This window comes from Peromyscus leucopus, chromosome 8b (assembly GCF_004664715.2).
Source record: "Peromyscus leucopus breed LL Stock chromosome 8b, UCI_PerLeu_2.1, whole genome shotgun sequence".
NCBI classification, from domain to species: domain Eukaryota; kingdom Metazoa; phylum Chordata; class Mammalia; order Rodentia; family Cricetidae; genus Peromyscus; species Peromyscus leucopus.
This window is the reverse complement of record NC_051086.1, coordinates 34,072,066-34,096,772: the sequence shown is the minus strand read 5'-3', so window position 1 is coordinate 34,096,772 and position 24,707 is coordinate 34,072,066. Positions and strand designations below refer to the sequence as shown.

The 24,707-nt window shown below is 45.3% G+C and overlaps 2 protein-coding genes across 3 annotated transcripts; one reads left to right on the top strand and one right to left on the bottom strand.

Annotated features, from left to right (window-relative positions):
- Positions 1–7,364: 7,364 nt before the first annotated feature.
- On the bottom strand, positions 7,365–8,801 carry LOC114688107 (olfactory receptor 1361-like). Its single transcript, XM_028862721.2, has one exon. The coding sequence runs from the start codon at positions 8,799–8,801 to the stop codon at positions 7,854–7,856; it is 948 nt and encodes a 315-aa protein (XP_028718554.1). The 3' UTR covers positions 7,365–7,853.
- Prop1 (PROP paired-like homeobox 1) lies at positions 8,581–24,180 on the top strand. 2 transcript variants are annotated; one of them, XM_028862710.2, is made up of 5 exons: positions 8,581–8,830; positions 17,725–17,840; positions 20,265–21,676; positions 22,725–22,948; positions 23,396–24,180. In XM_028862710.2, exons 3-5 carry the CDS (start codon positions 21,568–21,570, stop codon positions 23,729–23,731), a joined length of 669 nt encoding a protein of 222 aa, XP_028718543.1. In that variant the 5' UTR covers positions 8,581–8,830; positions 17,725–17,840; positions 20,265–21,567; the 3' UTR covers positions 23,732–24,180. The 2 variants fall into 2 exon arrangements, with proteins under 2 accessions (XP_028718543.1, XP_037056967.1); XM_037201072.1 differs by adding an exon at positions 9,321–9,870 and having other exon boundaries at positions 17,725–21,676.
- Positions 24,181–24,707: the final 527 nt, after the last annotated feature.

The window sequence follows — 24,707 nt, the reverse complement described above, 5'->3', positions numbered from 1 at the left end:
CCTCAGAGGTCCTCATTAGGGGTATGTGCTCAGTGCTCAGTGTTTGCATTCTGTCTGCTTGGGCCAAAGAAATAAGAGTGGGAACAAACTTAGTTCCTGCATAAGTACATATTCAGTTTTGTATTTTTATTAATGTAAGCATTTAAAAGGACACATTCTCCCTGTAAACATTTCACATGTGTCTCTGTGATTAATTTCCATTATCACTCAATTAAAATCCTCACTCCTTTTCACTGTGAGTTTTCTTTTAGTGTGTATGGAGAAGATGTCAATTCACTTACAATATGATCCCAGTACCACAGGTGTCTACAGTACACACAGTAAAGTCACAAGGGACTGAAGCTAAAACTTACAATGTATAATACATGTTGAGTTGTTAACAGGACAAACGTCAGACATCAGCCCTGGCTTTCTATCATTAGTATTTGTGTGTGAGTTGTAAGTGTGTATCTGTATCAGTGTCTGTGTGACTGTGTACATCTGCGCATGTGTGGGCCAGAAGCTAGCTAGCCTTTTGTGTTGTTTTTCAGGTGCTTTCCATCCTGTCTTTTGAGACAATGTCTCTGACTTGCTGATTCAGATAACTAGATGGCGTGTGTGTGTGTGTGTGTGTGTGTGTGTGTGTGTGTGTGTGTGAGAGAGAGAGAGAGAGAGAGAGAGAGAGAGAGAGAGAGAGAGAGAGAGAGAGAGAGGAGAATCCCTTTCTCTACTCTCATGCAATCTAGTATCATCTGCCTAGGGAACAGTTGCCTCTCATCATGAGCAGATTTTCCCACCTCAAGATAACCCAACACAAACACACTCATGGGCCAACCTAATCTACACAATCCCTCAGTGAAAAACCCTTCCCAGGGGACTCTAGATTGACAAGCTGACAGCTAACAGTAAGCCTCACAGTGAATGTGGCCATCCTGAAACTGTTTGTGTGGTGAAACTCATCTGGTTTCAGCTGTGTCCCATGCAGCATTGCTCAGGCCATTTCTTCATTGGCATCTGAGCCTTTAATAATGGGGTCAAATTCAGGACCATTTTATTCTTTATAACATATCAGGTCCCTATCTGAGGGGTCTCCCTCTACCTGTTTTCTGTTTCACATTGGAGCCCTTGCCATCCTTGAGAGCAGAGGCTTACTTGAACCCAGCCACAATATCTCCTCACTGGTGTAGCTGTACCAAGCTTGCAATCTGGTCCACAGTAACCAGGGCAGCATCTTCCCTGCACTGGAGCCCCTTCCAGCCTGGGGTCTGGGATTTAGACCATACGGGACTTACTTTCCTCTACTCTGATGTGCCTTATTTACAAGTTCCACCCAATGTTCATGGTTCATAAACCTTCTCACATGTGCCCCCTAAGACCCAGGAGGACAAATGCATCTCCCACTGATGCCACTGAGCACTGATCACTGAGCACAAAACAATACAGAGGTGATTATAGCTAGGGCTCCACTTCTGAGCTTCATGTGTCTGGACTATGAGCCCAGGGAAGATCAAGACGAAGAGTTGTCCTCCTGTGTAACCAGTGGTATACACTCCAGCATCCTCAAGAGAACACAATGGAAATGCATTTCTAAAGCATCAGGGATATCATGTCAGGACACTAAGTAGGTGATGGAACATTTTTCCAACCACATTTCTTCCTTAAAATCTTTTTAAATACAGGTGCATGATATCTTCTCTGTCATCAGTTGCAGTTGAAGTGGTCAGAAGGATGTTTGTTGACACACCTTCATGGCTCATATTCCTGTTGCCTAGACCTACCCACCACAGACATTAGCATCACTGATCCTATCACCCTTTTCTCTCTTCCAGATGGATTTTTCACTCATTCTTCAGTCACATCATCAGTAACTTTCAGTGGGTGTAACACAAATTGCTAAATGGTCTTATTATTAAAAATACCCAGAGCCAGGAATTGGGGTGAAAGCTGAAAGATCAGAGAGCAAGCCAGCCTCATCTTACCTCTAGGAAATCCTCAGCCCAAGAGAGTCTCAAGAGCTCTTGTTTCCTCAGACTGAAAGCCTCTGAGTCCTCACCCAAAAGATCTTAATTGAACTATTGCTAAAAGCCTCTATTTCCTGATATGTATCTTTCTGCTTCCTGCCATCACTTCCTGGGATTAAGGGCGTGCGTGCTACCATGCTTGGCTCTGTTCCCAGTGTGGCCTTGAACTCACAGAGATCCAGAGGATCTCTGCCTCCAGAGTGATAGGATTAAAGGTATGTGTGCCACCACTGTCTGGCCTCTATGTCTAATCTAGTGTCTGGCTCTGTCCTCTGATCCCCAGATAAGTTTTATTTATTAGAGCACAAATAAAATATCACCACAAGTAGGTTTTGGTGATGATCCATTAAGGCAGCAATGGTGAGGAGCTCATAGGGTTGCCATCCATATGTCATGCCAGTGAGAGAAGCTACATGAGATGCAAGAGGCAGAGTTAATCACAGTCAGTTTTATTGTGTGATATTTTGATCACATTCTGATAATAAAGTTTGCTTTGAGTTAGAGGGCCAAGCTAGCCACTAGCTGACCAAAATTAACAATAGAGGTCTGGGGGACTGAGGACAGATAGGAGACAGGAAGTAGTGAGGCGGGGCAGAGAGAGGATCTCAGCCCTTTTGGATTAAGGAGGTCACTGGTGGCTTCTCCATCACTTCTCTGATCATTCAGGTTCTTACCCTGCTATCTGACTCCCGATTTTTTTATTGATAAAGAACAATTAGATAAACGCTTCACAGTTTCATGGCAACTTCTATGTTTCAGGAAGGAGAACACTGACTATAAAGAGAACTAAGCTAGTTTCCAAGAGTCTATGCATTCCCAGACTTCTTCATTGAGCATTCAGAGGTTTGTTTCAGGTCCCAGGACCCTTTGGGAAATCCTGTGACATTCCTTTTGTATGTCTGGCTCACTCTTGTTTACAAGTTAGGGTCAAGAAAGAAGTGCATAGAAGTAAGTGGTAGTGATCATGCTGTGACTTGAATGAGAAATGGCCTCTTGGATTTGAACCCATGGTCACCAGCTGGTGGTGCTGTGTGGGAAACCTTAGGAGGTACAGTCTTGCTGAAGGAAGTGCATCACAGGGGACATGCTTTGAGGGTTTCTAGCCTCACCCCACTTCCTGTTCTCTTTGCTGCCTCCTGTGTGTGGATGAACATGAGATCAGCCAACCTCCTGTTCTCACTGCCATGCTGGGCCTTCATGGCTCTAAGGACTCTCCCTCCTGAACTGGAAGACAAAATAAACTGCTGCTTCTCTAAGTTGCCTTTGGCCTTTGTGTCTCATTACAGCATCAGAAAAGTCGGTACAGATCTCATCTCTGAGCACAGGGAGATTCAGATTTCTGTCCTCACATCCTGTGCAGGTTAGGAGGGGAAGACTATGTCTTAAGCGCATTGCCAGGGCTGGTGGGGCACTCCCATCCACCTAATAATTCAAACGATACTTCTCTACTGCTCCTGCTCCTGCTCTTGCCTTTGTTGTAGTCATTGAACACAGAGATTTTTGTTGGAAGTATGGTCCTGTCACGTGTTCAGAAACAAGGGGGGTGTCATTTCATTGGTTGGAGACTGAGAATAATAAGACCCCATTGACATGTGGTATGTGAGGAGAAACTCTCCTTCTCAGACCTCTGGCAGCTCTCTTGGGTTTGTTTGGGATCCCTGGCAATGCTACTATAAAGCACCATTTGTCTCATGCATGGTTTAGAAGTGTTTTGTTTGATTTCCAATATTTGGGATTACTTTCTAGATATGTTATTGGTATTTCTTCTTGATTGACTTTTGTTTTGGTCAAAAATCATAATCTGTGAGCTCTGTATGTGTGTGTTGCAAACACTTATGTGTATCCAGGTATGCGCTTTTGCATATGCACATGCAGAAGCCACAGCAGGATGTCCAGTGCCTTCTTTTATAAATCTCTAGGTCATTTCCTTGAGACAAGGTCTTTCACTCAACCAGAGGCTTGCCATTTCTGCTGGGTTTGCTGGCCAGCATGCCATTGGGATCCGCTTACCACCATCTCACTACCCTGGGGTTATAGACATTCACAGCCGTATCTGCTGTTTATGTGAGGTGTGGGGATGTGGAGATTCTAACCAGTCCTCAGGCATGCAGAGCAAGTGCTCTTCCCCTCTGAGCCATCCACCTTGCCCGAGCCTGGGAATGTCACGTGATCTGTGTCTGCTTCAAAGTACAATACACTTTAATGTCAAGTGATAATGAATTGGGTAATAATGTGCTCAGTTCTTTTTCAGTTCGCTGGCCTTTTAAGTTATGTGTACAATTCCTGAGAGAGTTTTATTTCTGCCAATTTTTATTTCACATGAATGTTGAGCTTTATTTTGAATGCACATACATTTTCAGATTGCACTGTCTTTCTTATGAACAGAAATGTCCCTTTTATGCTAGGAAGTATTCTCAAAGTGTATTTCATCCTTACATTAACCTAATTATGTTTTTTTTTAATATAATTTTTTTGTTTTGTTTTGTTTTTTCAAGACAGGGTTTCTCTGCATAGCTTTGTGCCTTTCCTGGAGCTCACTTGGTAGCCCAGGCTGGCCTTGAACTCACAGAGATCCTCCTGGCTCTGCCTCCCAAGTGCTGGGATTAAAGGCGTGCGCCGCCACTACCGCCCGGCTTTTTTTTTATAATTTTGATGTTTGTATGGTTTATGTGTTTCCATCCTTTCCCTTCAGATCACTGATAGAGTTTCACTAGATACTCTTATCTAGTTTTAAAAGTTGTTTTCAAGGCAATAACAAACCTGTTAGAGTTATTCCATATCTCCTCTATCTTTTAAGTTCCCTCATATATGACATACATATTCAAGTGAATCATATTTTTACCCACTAGGCTAACCTCTACCTTTTAATATGAGCACTTAATCCACTTACATTGACTGTGGTTACTGATCAAAAATCATTTACTCATGCCATTAGGTATTGAAATATAAATATAAACTTTTATAGGTTTTTTTCCTCATAATATCTTTCATCAATGTCATATTTTTAGAAGTTAGTTGTAGCATGCCAGTTAAGATTCTTTCTTCTCTCTTACACTGTTTATTTTAAGTTACTTTCTTAGTGGCTGTCTTGAAATTATAACAACTGACTTGTGATAAGGCTAACTTGAGATTCATTAGGATATACTTTTTATTAAAGATCTATTTCTTCCAGTCATGGTATAGCACACCTTTAAATCCAAGCACTTGGGAGACAGAGGCAAGAAGATCTCTGTTAGTTCCAGGCTAGCCTGATGTACATAGTGAGACCCTGTCTCAAAAACAAATCTGTGTCTGAGTACTATGTTGTGTTAGTGGTATTAGGCTAACCCTCCTGACTTATGGGTGTGATTAATATTTCTGCTTGTTTTAGAGTGGACCTGTCCACTTGTTAATTTTCCAAGCTAGTTGATTGATTGGTGACCATCAGGCCTCTTCAGTGTGTAACATTTATGTCCATGTGTGCATGCGTTCATGTGTGTGTGCATGTATGCATTGAAGCCCTAATTATGTGTAGTCCTCGAAGGAGCTGGTCCACTTTCTCTGCAGTTAGTGCAGCAGCAAATCTTTCTTCTAGTGGACTGACAAGGCCCTTGTTACGAATTGGAAGAAATAATAGAGAAACGTTGCTGTCACATTAAGCTTCCTAATGAATGCCACTCAGGGAGGGGAGTCTCTGCATCTTATGTGGGGGACAAAGTAGTTACCTACAGCCTTCCCTCAGGGATCCACCAGACCAGCCAAAGCACTGAGCCCCAGATTTTGGTAGAACAGCATTCCCATGGCCTCTGTGACATCAGCCAGCCCCACTGGGCAAGTGGACTGCTATCCCTGCGAATATAGTAGGGCTGAGCAATGGAGAAAGGTGGGTGGCTCATGCCTGCCACCCTCTTACCAAAGAACTACGGCCATTTCTCATGAAGTGACGCTGGGTTTTGTCATTGTTGAAGCAGGATATGGAGTTCTAAATTGGTTAGTGTGATTGGAATTCTGTTTTACCTACTGTTTGAGGCAGGATGTCAACCCTTAGAGATTTCTAACCCACTTTTATTACACCTGGTTCTAATTCTGAACTTTTCTATTCAAATCAACCAAACTTTTTGCATACTCACTAAATTGGTTACAAAAACGTTATATGTATTGAATAGTTTGTGTTATATCAGAATAGACTATAAACATCCATTTCCATGAAAATTTAGTACCAATCTTTATGGTTCCTGACAGACTTTTTTGCTGGTATTTTATTATTTACAGCTTCTTCCCTTCCAGCCCTAGAGGTAAAATCCAGAGCCTCGGAGCTCAGGCTGGCAATGAACTTGCATCCTCCTGCCTCAGTGTTCTATGTGTTGGGATCACATGCATGGGCCTCCACACCTGGCTTTGTGTTGTATGAATGTAGGAATGTGAGGGGAAATGTAAGGAAAGCTGGCATTAAACTGGCTCCCTGGGAACTCTGTATGGCAACTAAAGAGCTGTCTCTAAATGGTGAATTAATTCTTCATGAAATTGTCTGGCAGGGAGAGAGAGGGGTGCATCCCAGGAGTGCTGGCAGCAGAAGAGGAGCTCCTCATGGTGGAAGCTATTGCTAAGCGAGTCTGGAAGAACCGAAATCCAAGTACCTTTGTCAGACCTCCATGCTGATACCCAGCATGCTGACCAGTTACATCTGGATGAATATCATGAAATCTGGAGACTGTGATCACAGTGATTACATATTAAAGTCACACTCTGTGCTGGCACACCACACACAAACATTTAAAAAAAGTATTCATTTATTAAGTAATCATTGAGGTGATTGAAAGCAAGAGCCAAGCATATTGTCCTTCACAGTCATCCAAGTGCCCGCCTCAGAAGCTCTTCATGGACCCAGGGAGTGTTCCTAGGATGTATTCTTGGCCCCCTATCTTCATGGATGGCTTGTTATACAGCTCATCAAAGGACCAGAAATGGAGACAGAACTGATGTCTGATAGCAGACTGCTCAACAGTTGAGGCTCCTGCAGAAGCAACTACCATGTATTCTTTCACTCCAGGCTGGTGGCAGGAACAAAATAGGACATGTTTGTCTATTCTCTTCATGCTTCCCAGCATTTGGAAGTTTATTTCTCTATTTCAATAAGGTCTTGGATACTTCTAAGGATCATTAGTGATTCTGTGGGCCTGGGCAGGTTAATTTCTTTCTGATTCAATTTCCTTGAGCTGTAGATGGGAGTATTATATCACAAGGATGTGCGAGCCTTAAATAAGATGGGGCAGAGATAAACCAGGTATGGAGGCACACACCTCAAGTCCCAATACTCAGGAGGCAGAGGCAGGCAGATCTCTTTGAGTTCAAGGCCAGCCTCATCTACATAGTGAGTTCCAGGGCAGCCAGAGTTACATAGTGAAACCCTGTCTCAAAACAAAAAAAAAATCTGATGCAGAGATAATCTGTAACATATTATAATAATTCAGTAAGTATTATCATATATTTCATTCAACATTATGCTGCAAAGATCATTTGTAAAGCTTCATTATTGCATGTGACCTTCAGATGGTATGAGCCCAAAGTCCTTGTACCTACTAGCATTTTCTAATACTGCTAGACACAACCATGAAAAGCACATTGAGGTGTCACATGAGCTCAGCAAACAGACTCACCTAAACTTCTCTCACGTTTATCTCTAAAATAAAGGTCACAGGATGCATTCTATATGTAGACAATAAATTCATAATTTTATAGTTATGAGCATTCATCAGTGTCGTATTTAAAGACAGCAACATGAACATATGACGCCAGTAAGAAATACAACAATGAAGATTATACTTACTGCAGCCTCAGTTGCTCCATAATTAGTCTTCTCTGTCCTAAAATTGTCTAGCTGTAGAATTTTGATGAAATGAATCTCCTAAATATGAGTTTCCTTAGGGCTCCTTTGACATCATGATTCCTCAGGCTGTAGATGAAGGGATTGACCATGGGTGTCACCACTGTGAAAAAGGCAGTGGCCACTGTGTCTTGTACCGAATATGTAGATGAAGGGTGCATATAGACCCCCAGGATTGCTCCATAGAAGAGGCAGACCACAGTGAGGTGAGACCCGCATGTGGACAGGGCTTTTCTTATTCCCTGAATGGATGGAAACTTCAGTACATTGGAGAGGATATAGGCATATGAAACAGTGATACATGTGAATGGTGTGATAGAAGTCAGCCCACCTACAGTGAAGGCTGTGATGTCATTGATAAAGGTGTCAGAACAAGAGAGCTTCAGGATAGGGTAGGGGTCACAGAAGAAATGTTGTACAGCATTGTGGGAACAGAAGGTGAGGCGAACCATGAGCAGAGTGTGCAAGAGAGCATGCAGGTTTGTGATGACCCATGATATGACCACCAGGAGGACACAGAGTCTGGGCCTCATCATCAGGGTGTAGTGGAGTGGGTGACAAATGGCCACATAGCGGTCATAGGCCATCACACTCAGCAGGAAGCCATCCATGTTGATGAATGTGATGAAGAAATAGATCTGAGTCATACACTCCGCGTAAGAGATGGACTTGCTTCCCAAAACATGATTCACCAGTGCCTTGGGGATGGTGACTGAGGAAAAGCAGATGTCAACACTGGAGAGGTTGGCCAAGAAGAAGTACATGGGTGTGTGGAGATGAGGGTCACAGCTGATGGCCAGGATGATGAGAAGGTTCCCAGAGATGGTGACCAAGTACATCCCCAAGAACAGCCCAAAGACGACCTCTTCTTGCTTTGACTGCCCAGCAAGTCCCAGGAGGAGGAATTCTGTGGCTGATGTCTGGTTCTTTTTGTCCATATCTTTGGGGAAGAAAGTTCCATTTCAAGGTAAGATTGGATGTCAACACTTAAGCAAAAAGATCATAAATTTGGGAGAGCTGAACTGTTGGTTGAGAATTTACTAAAACTGAGTGGTCCCGCTGAGCAATTTTACAGAAGAGCCTAGTTAATTTTAATAGGGTTTGATTACAATAGTTGTGTTCTTGTTCACTCCTGCTTGCATATATAGGCTCTTTCCTGTGCAAAACTTCCCTTCGCCTAATAATTGTGGAATTATATTGCACTTTATAGGTGAAACACCTGAGGCTTGAGGCGATGAGGTGATTTATCCACATTCACAGAGCTGGTGAAAGCGATAGCTTTAAATCAGTGGAAGTGTCGTGTTGTGGGGCTGTTGTTGTTTTCTTTATGCTATGCTTTAAATGACTATCATTTATTAAAAATTTAACCCAGAGGTAAATCCTATATCTGATGCCACACTAGAATCCTGAAGATTTTATCTGTGGCTTTTTCTAATTTTCTCTTTGTGGAGTTCAAGAGGCCAGATGAACAGTTTTGTTCGGAGTCTTACCTGCCCTTCAGTTGTCCTCCATCAGCTGTTGGGATGCACTGAGCTGCCTGAGAGGCATAGTTCTCCTTCCTGCTGTCAGAAAAGGACGGTGCAGATACTCAAGCAACTGGGATGTTTTTCTATTGGAAGAAAGAGATTCACAGACTGAAAAAGAGCCAACTCACATCTAAAAATAAACTTCAGGATGAAGAAACCAGCACAGTCAAGGGAGGCAGCTGAAAACCGTGTCTGCTGCGTCTCTGTGAAGATTCGGGGTACTTAAATAGGGAGAGAGGGGAGCTGTTCCCTCGGTGACCAAAGGCCTGGGAAAGGGAAGTGAGAGGGATGACTGTGTGTGATCCGGTCTGCCTGCTGGGACAGAGGGTGCTCTAGTGAACATTTTGAGAGGATTGGCTTGTGTGGAGATGCTCAGGAAGTAATGATTCGACCGCTGAAGGGAGTCATACCAGGGAAATTAAGCCACGGTGCTGAACTGTGAAGTCATCTAGCTGGGATTAATACCCAGACCTGAGACAAGGTGAGGAGTAATAGAAAAAGCTGGAACATGGCTAGCCCTCTTTAGAATATGAGGGATGAAGGCCAGGGAGAAGACTCAGTGGGTAAAGTGTCTACCATCAAGCCCAGTGACCTGAGTTCAATCAGCGGGACCCATGTGTTAGACAGAGACCCAGCTCCTACATGTTGTTCTCTGACCTCCACATGTGTACTATGGCATGTGCACACATGCTCTTACATACAAATAAACACTATGAGAATGTTTTTTAAAAGAACTTGAGGCATGAGGGAGTGATGGGTGGCATCACCCCACACAGGAGGGTATTGGTTCAGTATACATTACCTTCTGGTCTTCTGGACAGATCCCATAGTGGTTTCAGAGATAGAGAGGGGTAGCAGGATTTCAAGGGGTGGGGGGTTCTTGTGTTTGAAAATCATGTGGGACTGACACTAGCCTGGATGCTCTTGGCACAGCATCTGTTGATATACGGACTGGCTGTAGGAGGCTGTTGCTGAAAAATATATTATCGTTTCATGGTTTAAACCCTAAGCAAGTTGGCCCTCCATAGAAAGTCACACACCACAGCACATCATGTACCTAACTCCTCTCAACAATTGTATGTTCTTTGGGCATCCCCTGTAATGGAATTCTGCACCACCACCACTACCCCCACCTCCGCAGCCTCCTGGTGGGGAGACAGTGCTTCTGTGTGACTTCAGTACATTGACTCTGACTTCATCCATTATCTCTTATGAGCTGGGCTAGTGGGTATCTATATGAGACACCTGGCATATCTGTGTCATTGTTTGTGATCCTGGACCATAAAATCAAGTCTGCTTAATCCCCGGGTCTGGGTGCAAGTAACACCCCTCTGTGGGGATGGGCAGGATGTCTAAGTGGCCCAACTCTGGGACACTATGTTGAATAGTTGGCACTAAAGAGGGTAAAAGGGGGCAAATAATGGGCACAAACATGGAGATGAGAGGATGAATAAGGCTGCCTTGTGTGCCTGAAATATCCAGGGGTATAGGGAAGTGAGGCTCTGGGCTCTAGGCTTCTAGCCATGCTTGCTGGTAGCTGTGTGCTCTGTTTAGCAATTTGTACCTTTCTGTTTCTGCCCTGGGTGTGTTTTCTCACTCTCGGCAGGGAGTAAGAAAAAGGCTGGCATGTATGAGGGAGAGCGGGCTTTTTCTCCTTCGAGCCTGGTCAGATGCCGAGGAACTCGGTAGGTCTGTCTTCGTTTTCCTCAGTATCATTTCATGTGTTTGGATTCATGTGCTGTTGGAGGTGAAGGTGCTCTCCCTCACTGCTTCCCCACCCTCTCACCTGCCTTTCTCTGCTGCCTTCAGGGCCTTCCCAGAGTCCCCATCTCTGCTGATTCTGTGCTTTACCCTGGAGGACAGAAAGTCACAGTTAGGGTTGAAAACCAAGGGGCCTTTCCTCGCCGGAGAAACACGTGGCTCCCTCTGGTCAAGCTTGGATGGTTGGGAACTAATAAGCAGATCCTCCATCCCTTGAGATCCAGCTTTCCATAAAGATCGCTGCCAAGTTAGAGTGCCCCTTGGGCTGAGCCCTCAGAAGTCCTCATTAGGGGCACGTACTAAGAACTGGTTGTTTATATCCTTCCCAGATTTGGAAACTGGACCTACAGAGGTTTTTACCCTTGGATGTTTTTAATTGTTTGCTTTATTAATTTATTAGTTTTAGTGAAATAATTGCTTTCATTTTGATATATATCATATATATATATATATATGAAGAAAAGTAAAACAGATATAAGAAGAAAAGTTAAAAAGATACATTTCTAGGAGAAAAAATAGAAATACATTTTTTTAAAATTTTGGATTAGGCAAAGATTTTGTAGCAACAGCTACAAACTATATCACCATACTTTGCTCATGTCCACTCCCTTATCGTCCTCTATATCCCGGTCTTAACTTCTTGCTAATTTCCCCTCCCTCAAGTAGTCTTCATCTACTTTCAGGTCATATATATATATATATTTTTTTCTCCTAGAAATGTATCCTTTTAACTTTTCTTCTTATACCTGTTTTACTTTTCTTCTTATATCTGTTTCACTTTGAGTTAACTTTGTATATAATGTGAAGCTAAGCTGTGTTGCGTGATTTTAATATGGTTATTTAATTATCATGACTATTTGTGGAAAAATTATATTCTTCCATTGAATTGCTTGGGCAGCTTTGCCTCATGTCCATTGGTCATGTGTGAGTGGGCATACAGGTGAATTAAATGTGTCCCATTGATCTACGTGTCTATGCTTTTGTTAACCCTTTGTGACATTCTAGTAAATCATGAGATACCATGATAGGAATCCCCCAGCCCTGTTCTTTTTCAAGTTGTGCAATATTAGTTCCCACAGCAAAAGTAATATCAGTTTTTCTGTCTCTTGAAAAACAAATTCTTCTGTGTAATGTGATTTGGCTTGTGGGAAATCTGTATGCTGTCTTAAGAACCACTGATTTCCTGTAGATAAGGGGTTTTCAAGTCTTCCTCTTTTCTTCCATTTTTCAGGTTTCCTTTTTATTAGTTTGTTTTTTGTTTTTTGGGGGTTTTTTTGGATATAGACTTTGCATGGGTTATGTTAGATTTAATATTTTAATTTTTTTTTTGAGATACAGTGTCACTGTTTAGACTTGGCTGGCCTGAAATTTGCTATGTAGACCAGACTGTCCTGAACTCCAGAGATCCTCCTGCCTCTACTTCCCAAGTGCAGATTAAAGGCTTGCACCACTACACCAGCTCAAATAATTTTATGCTATTGTAATGAATCACGTAAGAAACTATGGATTTCCAGTTGCTCACCGTTGCTTGTATAGCACGATGATGAATGTTGAGTTTTGATTTATGTCCTGCCATGGTCTGGTATAGTTAGCTTCAGCTGTCATTTGAAACAACCCAGAGTCATCTGGGAAGGGGAAATCTCAACAGAAGAACTGCCCAGATCAGAAGGAGCTGAGAGCATGCCTGTATGACATTTTCCCAATTGTTCATAGATTCATGGACACCATCCTAGGCAGATGAAACTGCGCAAGCTGAATAAGCCAGCAGGTGGCAGTCCTCTGTGGCCTCTGCTTCCTTTTCTGTTCCAGGGTCCTGCCATGAGTTCCTGCCTTAGCTTCCCTTAATGATGGACTCTAACCCATAAGATGAAATATACTCTTTCATCCTCAAGTTGCTTTTGGTCATGGTGTGGGGGGGACTAGCCCCCACTTTTATGACCAGGATACTCTTGAGCAGGGAGAAGTGGGAATGTTTAGATAGAAAGAGATACCTAGATGATGAGAGGAAGACAGACACACAGGATAGCCTCGGGAGGGCCTGGGTCAAAACTCACCAGCCCAGAACTTTATTCAAAAGGGCTTTTTATAACAATGCCATGGGATGAGGCAAAAGACCTCCCCCTTGCTAGATACAGCCAAGTGTAGACCCTTTCAAACACCTGGTACTCAGGCCCATGGTCCAGTCATCCTCTTATGCAGTCCTGCTGGGTAAAACCACTAGGAAACTTCGGCTGGCTCCAACAATGGTGCTTATCACAGCAACAGAAACTAAAGGAGGATACCTGCCTAACTACAGAATTAGATATTTGGTAAAGTTTATGGTTTTTTTTCTTTGAAGTATTAAAAAAAAATTAAGGTGTTATAGGAAGTCACATTATCCATAGACAGGATGAGATTTTAATTTTTTTCTTTTCATGTGGGTATCTTTTCTTGCCTTGTTGCACTGGCTAATATTTCTACTCCAACGTTTTATAGGAGCAGAGCTGTGGACATCACTTTCCCTTGAGGCATATTCAATATTTCATCTTAGATAAGTTTAGCCCTGTACTTTGTGGCTGTTGTTTAGACGGTTGTTGTCTTTTCTTTTGTGGTGCTGGGAATTGAACCTGGAGCCTTGGGTGTGCCAGGCAAGCACCGTACCACTGAGCTGTGTTCCTAGCTCTAGCTCTATGTGTTCAGTAAAGACTCTTTGTTCCGTGGAGGAGGCCTTTGATTTGGAATGTATCAGGGATTTCTAAAATTATGCATTTTTCTCTTGTTACATTCCTTTCCCGCATCCATTCCTATGATCCTAATACCATCCATTACATAGATAGCTTTGGTAATTGACTAGTTCCTCTAATGAATGGTGCCCCTGATATAGGCTCCATTCTTTAATTTTTTTTTCCTTTAGTCCATATTAATGCTGATGATATTGGTGATTCTGTGGTTTGATTTCTTGTAGTATTTAAATTTACAGTATTAAGATTATACTGGCCTCATATATGTATCAGAAGCTTTTGTGCTACTGCATTTTCTCAGTTTGTGAAATAGCATTATTAATGTCAACAGAATCATTCAAGTCTGAGGTTTTGACTTTAGAAGATATAATTAAAATTCCACTAGTAGAGTGAATAAGTTGGTTTTTTTTATTTAGTTGGGCACTTTTTGATAGTTTTCCTTTTCCCTGGAAATTGTTCTTTTCATCTAATTTTATCACAGTAGAAATGGGAATAATACTGCTAACTTTCGAGTGCTTGCCTAACATGCACAAAGCCCTGGGTCTGATGCACAGAGCCACAAAAATCAGGTGAAAGACACTTGTAACCCCAACACTGGAGAGATAGAGGCAGAAGGATCAGAAGTTCAAGGTCATCCCCAAATCAGATTCAGGAACACCCTGAGCTACATGATGCGCTGTTTTAAGAAACAATTCTAATTTCCTTTGGCATGTCTCTGGGATGTAGTTACACACTGTATTATTCCTGACAGTCATTCTTACTTCAGTTGTTTGAGGATGGCAGAGCTGACTACATATTACTTTTATAAACTATTTTTCTAACTTGCTGTTCTTTGCTATTTGAAATCCTTGAGGCTTCTGATTGCTGTCTCCAGTCGAGTAGTGACTTAACCAATGTCACTTTAAATGTCAGTCCCAAAAGGAAAAAAGAAAGAGCATGGGAAGAGTTAAAGTGTAAGAAATAATGATCCTCACTTCATACAAGAGTCCTGGAGGAGATTCAGAGCAGTGAAATGGACAGGCAGGGAGTGAGGTATTCAACAGTGAGCCTTAGGACTGGGGGTTCTTTGATCTCAATATTTCTGATAATCTTTTATTTGGAGACATTCTCCTTTTTTTCCCCAGTAGCAAGGACCACATTTAAGTCTTCTAGGACATCTCTTCCTAGTAAGTTAGTGGTTGCATCGGCCACTAGGGGTCTAATGGTCCCATGCGTTTCATCTGGGTCCTCTCATCTGTATAAGTCTGGGTAATAAATGCTTGGGAGAGACCTCCATTAGTTGCGGTTCAGGTAGGAGGGTCAAATGTGGGGACCTCAGCTTGTCTTAGGATAGTTTTGTCTGCCCCTGTGTCTACCAAACATTTGAAATTTTTATTGTCAATTTTAATTGAAAGTTTGGGGTGAGAATTTTCAAGTATGTTAATGATCCAGTGGACTCCTGGGCCTTTCCCTCTTAAAGGTGGGCCTGAGGGCTGCCTCCTGTGGAGTTTAAAGGCGGCAGGGGGTTGCCTTCTTTGTCACTTAAGGCTCTGCAGTTCTTCCTCCCGTGAAAGCCTTTCCTACAATGAGGGAGGGCAGATGTTTTAGGGGTTCAAAGGCAGTTGAATTGTTCCTTGGGCACTCCCCTTTCCAATGTTCTATCTTTCCACATTTAAAACACCTTGAATTAGGCCATGTTGCTACTGCAAACATTCCCCTATTTGATGAGCTGTCCAAATACCCAGTTTGTCTTTCCAGCCGGGAAAAGCCTACTCACTACCAATGTCTCACTAACACCACTCTTCCCAGGCCGACACGTGTTGCCCCTCCCCTTCAGTTAAATGTGGTACCTGGTTCTACATTTAGAAGGAAGAGGGGAAATTGCCAGGAAGCAAGGTGATGAAGCATACTGGGAAATTAACAAACCCTTATACACAGAAAACACTGAATAAAAGGCTGTAGCTGCAATCGCGGGGTTAGTCAGCGTTTGGATGGTAGGTAGCACGGGGGAGGGATAGGCTTTCTGATGAGAGCAAAAAGGATGAGGAGGGGAAGGAGAGGTGTTTCAGGACTGATTGGCTGGGCAGAGAATGTTGTAAGCAATACTTTCAGGAGATCGATGATAAGATATGCTAATATGGAGACAGACAGGGGGTGCCCTGGCATTTTGAGGGTTAAATTCTAAAGCAAGTGCAAAGTTGCTGCTCTCTTAGACAGTTCCTCACCGATTTGTACCAGATTAGAGAGCATGGAGACAGCCCTGCAGAACGGCACAAAGGCACTCTCGGGACATTACCGCAGAATGTAGGAGTGGGGGCAGGTGCCGCGTCAAGAGATGCTCATGGGATGCCCGTGCAGCCTTTGTCCTTGTGGCCTGTGTACGTAGTGGGTTCTTTATAACAGGCTGTTTCCTGTCATGGAAACGGTGGCCAAAGGTGGAAGAATCAGGAGGGCAGGGTGGGGTGTGTAGCAAATAAAGCTTGCCTGAGGATGAGAGGACAGAGCCAGCTACTAGATTAGACATAGAGGCTAGGCAGTGGTGGCACACACCTTTAATCCTAGCACTCGGGAGGCAGAGATCCATCTGGATCTCTGTGAGTTCAAAGCCACCCTGGACTATATGAGATTGGCTCAGTCTAAGAGAAAAACAGAGGCAGGGCAGTGGTGGCACACACCTTTAACACGCCTTTAATCCCAGTACTTGAGATCTCATGCCTTTGCTACCAGTACTGGGGAAGCACAGATGCTTTTAATCCCAGCACTAGGAAGGAAGTGAAACGGCTGGGTGGAGAAGGGTATAGAAGGCGTGAGAAGACAGAGGATCTCGCCTTCCATTTGGCCTGAGGAGTTGGTAGTGGTGAGACGTTTCTCTAGTGGCTTGTTCCTTTGCTGTCTAGTCTTTCAGCATTGGCCCTGGTTTTTATTAAAAGACCATTTAAATTTTGAGCAACAGGGGTGGGTTCCTATTATCTGTGAATGGTAGGTAAGGTCAAATGCAGGAAAATCTGCTATAAATATTCCAGATGCTATGTCTAGAGAGGCACACTAAAATAGCTTCGTCTGTCCTGTCCTGCCTGCCTGCCTGCCTTCCTTCTTTCTTTCGCTTGAGATACAATGTTATACAACCACAGAGCACAGTGCGTAGACATGTGGTAGAGATAAGGGCTGAATGGCTAGACATTCAACAGTGTCTGTCTTTTGGGGTGAAAGAAGGATGGCTATTGGCTCTGAGCTTCTGGACAAGCATTTTAGAATGCCACATCTGCCATCTGATCCCTTCCCAGAGCTTTTTTTCTCCGTCCATTTTGGAAGCGAGCTCGCACAGATCTGCAGTGAACGCAGTGAACAGTGTATCCTGAAGCAGGGAATGCTGGGACACAGTCAGTCATGCTAACAGACACCACCCAGTCTTCCACCCCGCCTTCCACCCCGCCACCACCCACCTGCTTGAACTTGATTGGATGTAGAGGGATTGGATGGGCTGTGCTACCTGCTGTCACTCCACGTGCTTGTGTGAACCTGTGCGCTTTGGAGATGGCGGCTCCGTAACTTCTCCTCTCATCTGATGCTTTCTGCTACTGCCAGATCCTCTCGTCCCTGTCCACTCCCTGCTTATGCCGGATGATGAAAATTCACAGCCGAGGCTGAGAACTGAGGGAAATTTTTCTCACCGGGAACACCCTATAAGGCATTGGTCTTTCCCGGGTCAGAGTTAGAAGAATGAGAACCAATAAATAGACGTTCCCTCCCTGGAAACTATGAGATCTTTGAGGATGGGGCGGTGTGATTCCAGTTGCCAACCTTGAGGGCCCCTAGGGCTGACTCCCCACAGCTCCTCATTAGAGGCACACATGCTAACCATCCTTTGTTCTTAGGCACCCTGGACGCGGAGATACTCCAAGATGAAAAGGACAGTTCGGTGTTCAGACTTGGACATTCGACTTCGTTTTTCTGAATTTGTCTCCATCTGAGAAATATGAATTTGCAGAAGGTGAACAAAGTTCAGTTTCATGACATCAAAGCTTTTTTTTTCTTTTACCGTTTTAGACAGGATCTCACACAGCCTGAGCTGTTCTCAAACTCACAACATAGATAGCCAAGGGTGACCTAGAACTGCTGACTTTCCTGCCTCCATCCCTCCAGGACGGGCATGATAGGCATGAGCACCACACTTGGTTTTACATGGTACTGGGGATGAAACCCAGGCCTTCGTGAATGCAAGACAAGAGCTCTACCAACTGAGCTGTGTTCTCAGCCCTCTGTGTCTTTATTATTTCATAAGCCTATGATTCCACAGTATATCCAGTGTTTGTTTATTTCTATCAAGTACATATTTATAAAACCGATTCAATCTTATATAAATATCTGTTTGCCAAACTGTATTCTTGGACTGAGTTCTCTGAAGGAGGCAATCACTTAGTCTCATGGTATCATGGGGTGGCCATACCGAATTTAAGGAAAGGTTCCAAAATTTAGAGCCAAATTAGTCTTGGTCTTCTCTGCAGGATTCAAAGGGGCTCCTGGCAGAGGTGGGGCTCTTGTTGGGGAAGCATTCTTCCCAGGGGATGGAATCTGTAGCTTTGATGAAAGCCAGCTCCTCTTCATAGTAGGGGAAGCCTGGGTCTCTTTTAAGCTGCCTATCCTTGAGTCCCCCCTGCCAGGGCCCCCTGCCAGGCCCCCCCACTCTCACTTCTGCTGGGAATCCAGCTGCTGAGCATTAAGCAAAACCAGGGGCCTGACTTGCCTGCCTTTGAGGTATGGCCGGCTCTGCTCATTCTCCAGGGCAAAGCTGCACACGAGACTGTTCCTGCACTGGGTCTTACCCTCACTGTCCTCTCAGGCCCATATCACACCACAGGTCCCCAGCCCTGTGTCCATTGTAAAGCTGATGAAATTGAATGTCACAGAACGTCACAGCAGCCTTGCTCTATACACTCTGCTAATTACTTTGGCTTTCTTCTGAATACCCCTAAGCCTTCAGGATTAAGGTTCAATTTACCAATTTATACTGAGAAACTAATGACTAAAAATAGAAAGCCAGTTCTGTGTTTTAATCTCTGTAACAGTTCATCTATCCCCCGGCATAGAAAACCAGAAGCTTCTAGAGAAAAAGTGAACAAGCTTTTTGCATTCCACTGTGGGTTTTCCAAGGAAACCTGAAAGGCTAAATTAGCAGTTCCCTTGTAAACACTTTTTTCCATTATAAAACATATTTTTTGAGATTTGTTTTATTTTAATCTTTATGTGTATGAATGTTTTGTGTATATCTGTGTACCACATGTGTCTGTAGTACCCATACCGGCCAGAAGATGGCGTTATATCTCCTGGCACTGGAGTTATAGGTGATTATGCACTGCCATGTGGGTCCCTAGGATCAAACTGGGTCCTCTGCAAGAGCAGCCAGTGCTCTTAACTGCTGAGCCATCTCCCCGGCCCCCATAAAGCTTATCTTTCACTTAGAGATGACAACTGTGATTTTTTTTAAAAGTCTTCCTTTTAGCCTCATGGTATATGTTGAATTCCTTCCTAATTAGTCTTCATAAGACCACATCATTTTTCAAAGTAATTTAAAAAAATTTAATGGCAATGGAAATTTAGCCCCCCTCTCTACAAAGTCTTTGAGAGACAAGTAGAGTGAAGATTTGTATTCTCAACCCTGAGACCAGTCATCACTAAAATCCACGAAGTTCCTTCCACTGACTGAGGTGGGTGGGGAAGTACCTGTAGCAGGATTTGAACCAGGGACCGGGGATCCACGGGGACAAAGTGCTCTTTGCAGGAGCAGAGTCCCCTCAGTTCTGCTGTGGGTCTTGTTAGGTCACAGGTTCTGATGCAGTAGAAAGGTGAGGCCCAAGATATTGACCCTGAAAAGCTCTTGTGTGCTGCTGCTGTGGCTCTCTGGACCATATTGTAAGTGTGAGACTCTGAGGACTGGGGCCCGTGAGATGGCTCGGTGGGTTAGGATACTTGTTGCTGAGCTTGAAGGTCTGAATTTGATCCCTCAGACTCACAGGTTAAAAGAAGAGAGTCCGCTCCCCACAAATTATCCTCTGACCTCCATGTATATACCACTGCATCTGCACACACACACACACACACACACACACACACACACACACACACACACAAACAATAATGATAATAAGTTAACTAATCTTTAAAAAGGACCTCGATCCTGTTTTGAGTAGTCATGATGGTTTTAAGAGATGTATTTGAGGACTTAGTCTGACCTTGGGAATCAGAGTGGCTTATAATGACAGTGAGTTCTGAAGGGACTCATCTGTCATCAATTAGGTGCCCTGAGAAGCCAGGACTTTATGGAGGGGTGTGGGTGGGAATCGTATAGTGTGGATGGAAAATCCTGGATAGCAAAGAGTCCCCCAGTTTCAATGTGTCCCTAATGTCTGTCCCTAAGATGTCAGGTTGCCCTTATCTTTTGGTGAGGACATCTTAAGGGTACCAGAATGGACTTCCACAGTCAAAATCACCTCAAGAGTCAGTACTGGAAGCATCAACTTGTCCTGACCTCTCAGAGAGTCCAAGTTTCCTTGAAGATTCATAATGAAAGTCTCTGGGGTTCTGAATTTATTCCAAGGTAAGACCTGAGGTCTGGGTTGGGCAGGATGCACTTGAAACTGAGTTGCTCTGGAGGATCACCGTTTCCTCAAGGTCTAGGTCACTTCGACAGGTCATGATGATGCCCCGAGGGCTCTGAGTGAGAAGATGAAAGCGGAGTGAGGAAATCAGAGAGTAATTGAGAACTCTGATGTGTGGGGACTTAGCTGTGAGTGAAGCCACTCATTCATGGCTGAGTGAATTCAGGGGTGAACTTGGGTCAGGGAGAGGCCAGCAGGTGTGGGAGCCAATGCCAGGAGTCACCTTGTAGAGCATGAAGGTCCTCAGGCTTCAGTGTGTCTTGGAGTGTCCTACTGTCCTAGGGTGTCAAGGTATCCAAGAGGACACAGTTGTGACTTTTCAGCCCCAGAGTTCCCTGGAAACAGGTCTTTTGAGCATCACTCACATGCCGAGATGTCAGGCCTTGTTCCTGGCCCCAATATCTTTCTCTCCATTTCCCCCTCCCTGGAGGGGAGGTGCTGAGGAGGGGTGCCTTGCTGGGAATGTCTTCTCCTCTGTCCCCTGCCTGCTCCCAGAAGGGGGATTTAACAGGACAAAAGAATCTGGTCCCCTGGGAATATGAGCTCTTGGCCTCAGCCCCTGGACCCTCTGACAGAGCACCGTCCCTCATCCGGCTTGTGATCCTCCCCCAAGCCAGGGGGCTCTGGTGACCAAGAAATGATTGGACAGGCCCATGGGGCCAGGAGGAGGTTGCTTCTCCAAGACGGAGGGAGAAAGACAGGTAGCGTGAGAAAGTGGAGGGCGAAGAGAAAACAGAACGGCCTCAGGGAGAGGGAAGTAGAGACAGGCAGAAAACTGGCCAAAGTCAAGAGAGAGAGGATGAGGTGTCAATCCGGAGGAAGGATGGGGGATTAGGAAAAAGGGGAAAACAGTGAGTGGACAGGTATCTAGCTACACACACACACACACACACACACACACACACACACACACACACACACAGTAAGGGAGAGACCCAGAAAAAGCTAGAAGATAGAGAAGAAAGGTCAGAAGACAAGACAGGACAGACAGAGAGAAAGACTACAGGGAGACAGAGACTGGAGGACAGCAGGCTAGCCCATCTTTGGTTTGGGTGGCTAGTCATGGAAGCTCAAAGAAGGAACCAGCAGGAGAAACAAAGGAAGGGTCGCACCTGTGGCGGACCGCTGCCTGAGCCGCAGGTGACCTCTGGGACCCTGATCTCCACAGTAGGTGAGTGAATCCCCAGGGTTGGCTTGGGTCCCCGAGGGAGCAGCAGATGTGGGTCTCAAAACCTGATTGGCTTTGGGGCAATGGTTTGTCCCACGGAAGGCTGAGAGATGGGAAGCAGAATTGGGGCTTGTCAAGACTTTGGGGAACCTTAGGAAGTGAGAGAGTAGAAGTCTTTCGCTTTACAGGTTGGGAAGTGGGGCCCCTGCCTGAGGGAGCTACGGAACAGGCGCCCAGGGCAGAGGCAAAGCGAAAGCCTTGTTCTTGCCCAAGGTGCTTCCTTCTTGGAAGGAGGGAGCTGAAGGGGTCGGGGTTCTCCTCCAGAGAGGGCAGTTCAGGGCCTGTCTGAGGACACTGGGTGCCGAGTGGGAGCCACACCCTTGGTTCCCCCCCTCTCGCGTCCCCCCCCCCCCCCCCGATGGGTCTCTCCGCTCCAGACCCCTCCTTCCCTTAGCGCCCATCTTCCCAGGTGTCTCCTCTTCCCTCGCTGTTCTCTCTTCCCTGGTAGCTCTTAGACTAATTAATATGAGGGCTTAGGGAGCCTTTGGGGAGGAGAGGCAAGCCTTTCCCACGAGCTCAAGTTCCTGCAGGCTGGTGGCAGGGCCAGGGCAGAGGTAAGCGGCATGTCAAGAAGTACAACCCAGAGGGGAGAACGTGTTGTCTGCATGTAAGGGGGGGGGGCACCCTTCATCCTCCTGAGCAGGGGTGGGTGAGGAGAAGGAGGGGTGTATGAAGGAGGTGCATGGGTGAGTGGCAAGCAAAGCAGTCCTTGGTAGTCAGCAAAGGGAAGACCCTCAAGGTTCGCCCCGTGGGTCACATATGGGCCGGAGGTGAAGCGCACACCGGGGGCACGTAACCAGAGCAGTGGCAGAGGCTGGAGGCAGAAGCGGTGGTTTTGAAACCTTAAAGAGCTCTTGTGGAAACAGGGCGTCCCACAAGGAAGCACCATCTCAGGAACTACACAGAATGCGGGGCCTAGCACCAGTGGTCCAAGGATAGCTGGGTGGTCCCATTCCTAAGTGGGTCTCCCTCCATTCCCCTCCCTCCACAGACACGAGCCCTGAGGCTTTTGGGAGACTCTCTGGTCCGGGACTGGGGAGACCTAAGCTTTGCCCGCAGAGGGGCCGTCCCCACTCCCGGCGTCGTCACCGCACCACCTTCAACCCAGCACAGCTGGAACAGCTGGAGTCAGCCTTTGGGAAGAACCAGTACCCAGACATCTGGGCCCGAGAGGGACTTGCCCAAGACACTGGCCTCAGTGAAGCCAGAATCCAGGTGATGATGCCCTAAGGTACTCGGGGAAGAAACAAACATTTCCTGGGTGCTTGGGGGACTTTTAACCCGAACTTAACTATTCAACATAGTTAATATAGTTCAACCATAGTTCAATAGGTTCCACCCACCAGTCGGCATGACCTCAGGTGCACCTGACCCCAGCTCTAAGCTCATTCAGATGGAGGTGTAGGGCAGGAGGAGAGCTCTTGCCAAGCATACACAATGCCTGCATGCTGATCCCCAATGCCACACAAACAAAAAGGAAGTCCAGACCCACCCCCCAGCCTTTCATGTGGACACAAACTCCAACAAACAGGCAACTCTAACTGTTCACACACGTGTGCAATCTTGCCTCTAAGACTGCCTTACATTTCCACGAGCCTCATAGTCCTGAAGTCTCCCATTCAGGACAAGAGCGCTGATGTGACTTCTCTTCCCTCTCCGCAGGTCTGGTTCCAGAACCGCAGAGCTAAGGAACGGAAGCAAGAGCGGGCGCTGCTCCAGCCGCTAGCCCGTCTATCTCCCGCCTCCTTCTCTGGCTTCTTGCCAGAGTCCTCCGCTTATCCCTACCCCTACACAACACCACCTCCCCCAGTGGCCTGCTTCCCTCACCCCTACAACCACACTCTCTCCTCCCCACCCTCCACAGGTGCCCCGTTCACTCTCCCTCCCCAGCCTGAGGACTGGTACCCCACCTTACACCCAACCCCTGGTCATCTGCCCTGCCCCCCACCCCCACCCATGTTTCCCCTCAGTCTTGAGACACCAAAACCCTGGAACTAAGTGGTGACAAGGTCACCCTCTATCCATAAACTTCACGAAATGCAAGAAAATCGGGGCTCTCTTTTCATCCTAAGAGTGAAGTTGGAAATGTGGTGAAGGGCAGTTCAAGACTGGAAATGGGAAAAGCGGGGCTCTTGATGAACTGTCAACAGGGTAAGGGGTTAAGAGACTATGAGGAGGTTAACCGGTAGGAGAGACAAGCTGAACAACTCCAACAGAGGTGACAGGAGGGCAGTGTTGATGGGACCAGTGGATGCTGTTGGCGAGGGATGATCAAAAGAGAACTTGAAGCTTCATTCATTGAGATCTCGGTAGGAGAACCTGAACGGAGGCTGAATTTACTCCAGTTGCTCTGAAACCATCTCCTGACTTCTTTTCCATTTCAGCAGGCATGCAGCTTGTGGTGTGGTGTGGTGTGGTGTGTGTGTGTGTGTGTGTGTGTGTGTGTGTGTGTGTGTGTGTGTGTGAGAGAGAGAGAGAGAGAGAGAGAGAGAGAGAGAGAGAGACTTAGCCTCCTTCCTTTAAGTTTCCCTCTCTTAGTTTTTCTCGTCTCCAAAACACCTTTGCTAATCTGAACATCAAGGAATGCCTGAAGCAGAGCACATGGCTGTGACTAGCTTGGTCTGCAGGAGCCGCAGCATCTGCCTCAACTCAGCTTTAAAATCAGCTGCAGGTTTAAACATTGTGACAAAGAAACCGCATGACCTGAGGCAAACTTGTCCACAGACAAACCACCTGAGGCTCTTAAGAGGTCATTCCCAGGAAAGGATTTTTTTTTTTTTTTTTTTTTGGTACCTTAGTCTTAGCCCCTTCCCAAAGAAATACAATATAGCCTCACCTAGTTGGTGATACCATGTCTCTTTTGTGTAGCTTGGACTTGTTTCATTTGTAACTCACTATTGGTGGGATCATGGAAGGACATTTAGAAAACAGGCCTCCACAGATGGATAATCATGATGCTTGTATATTTGCTTAT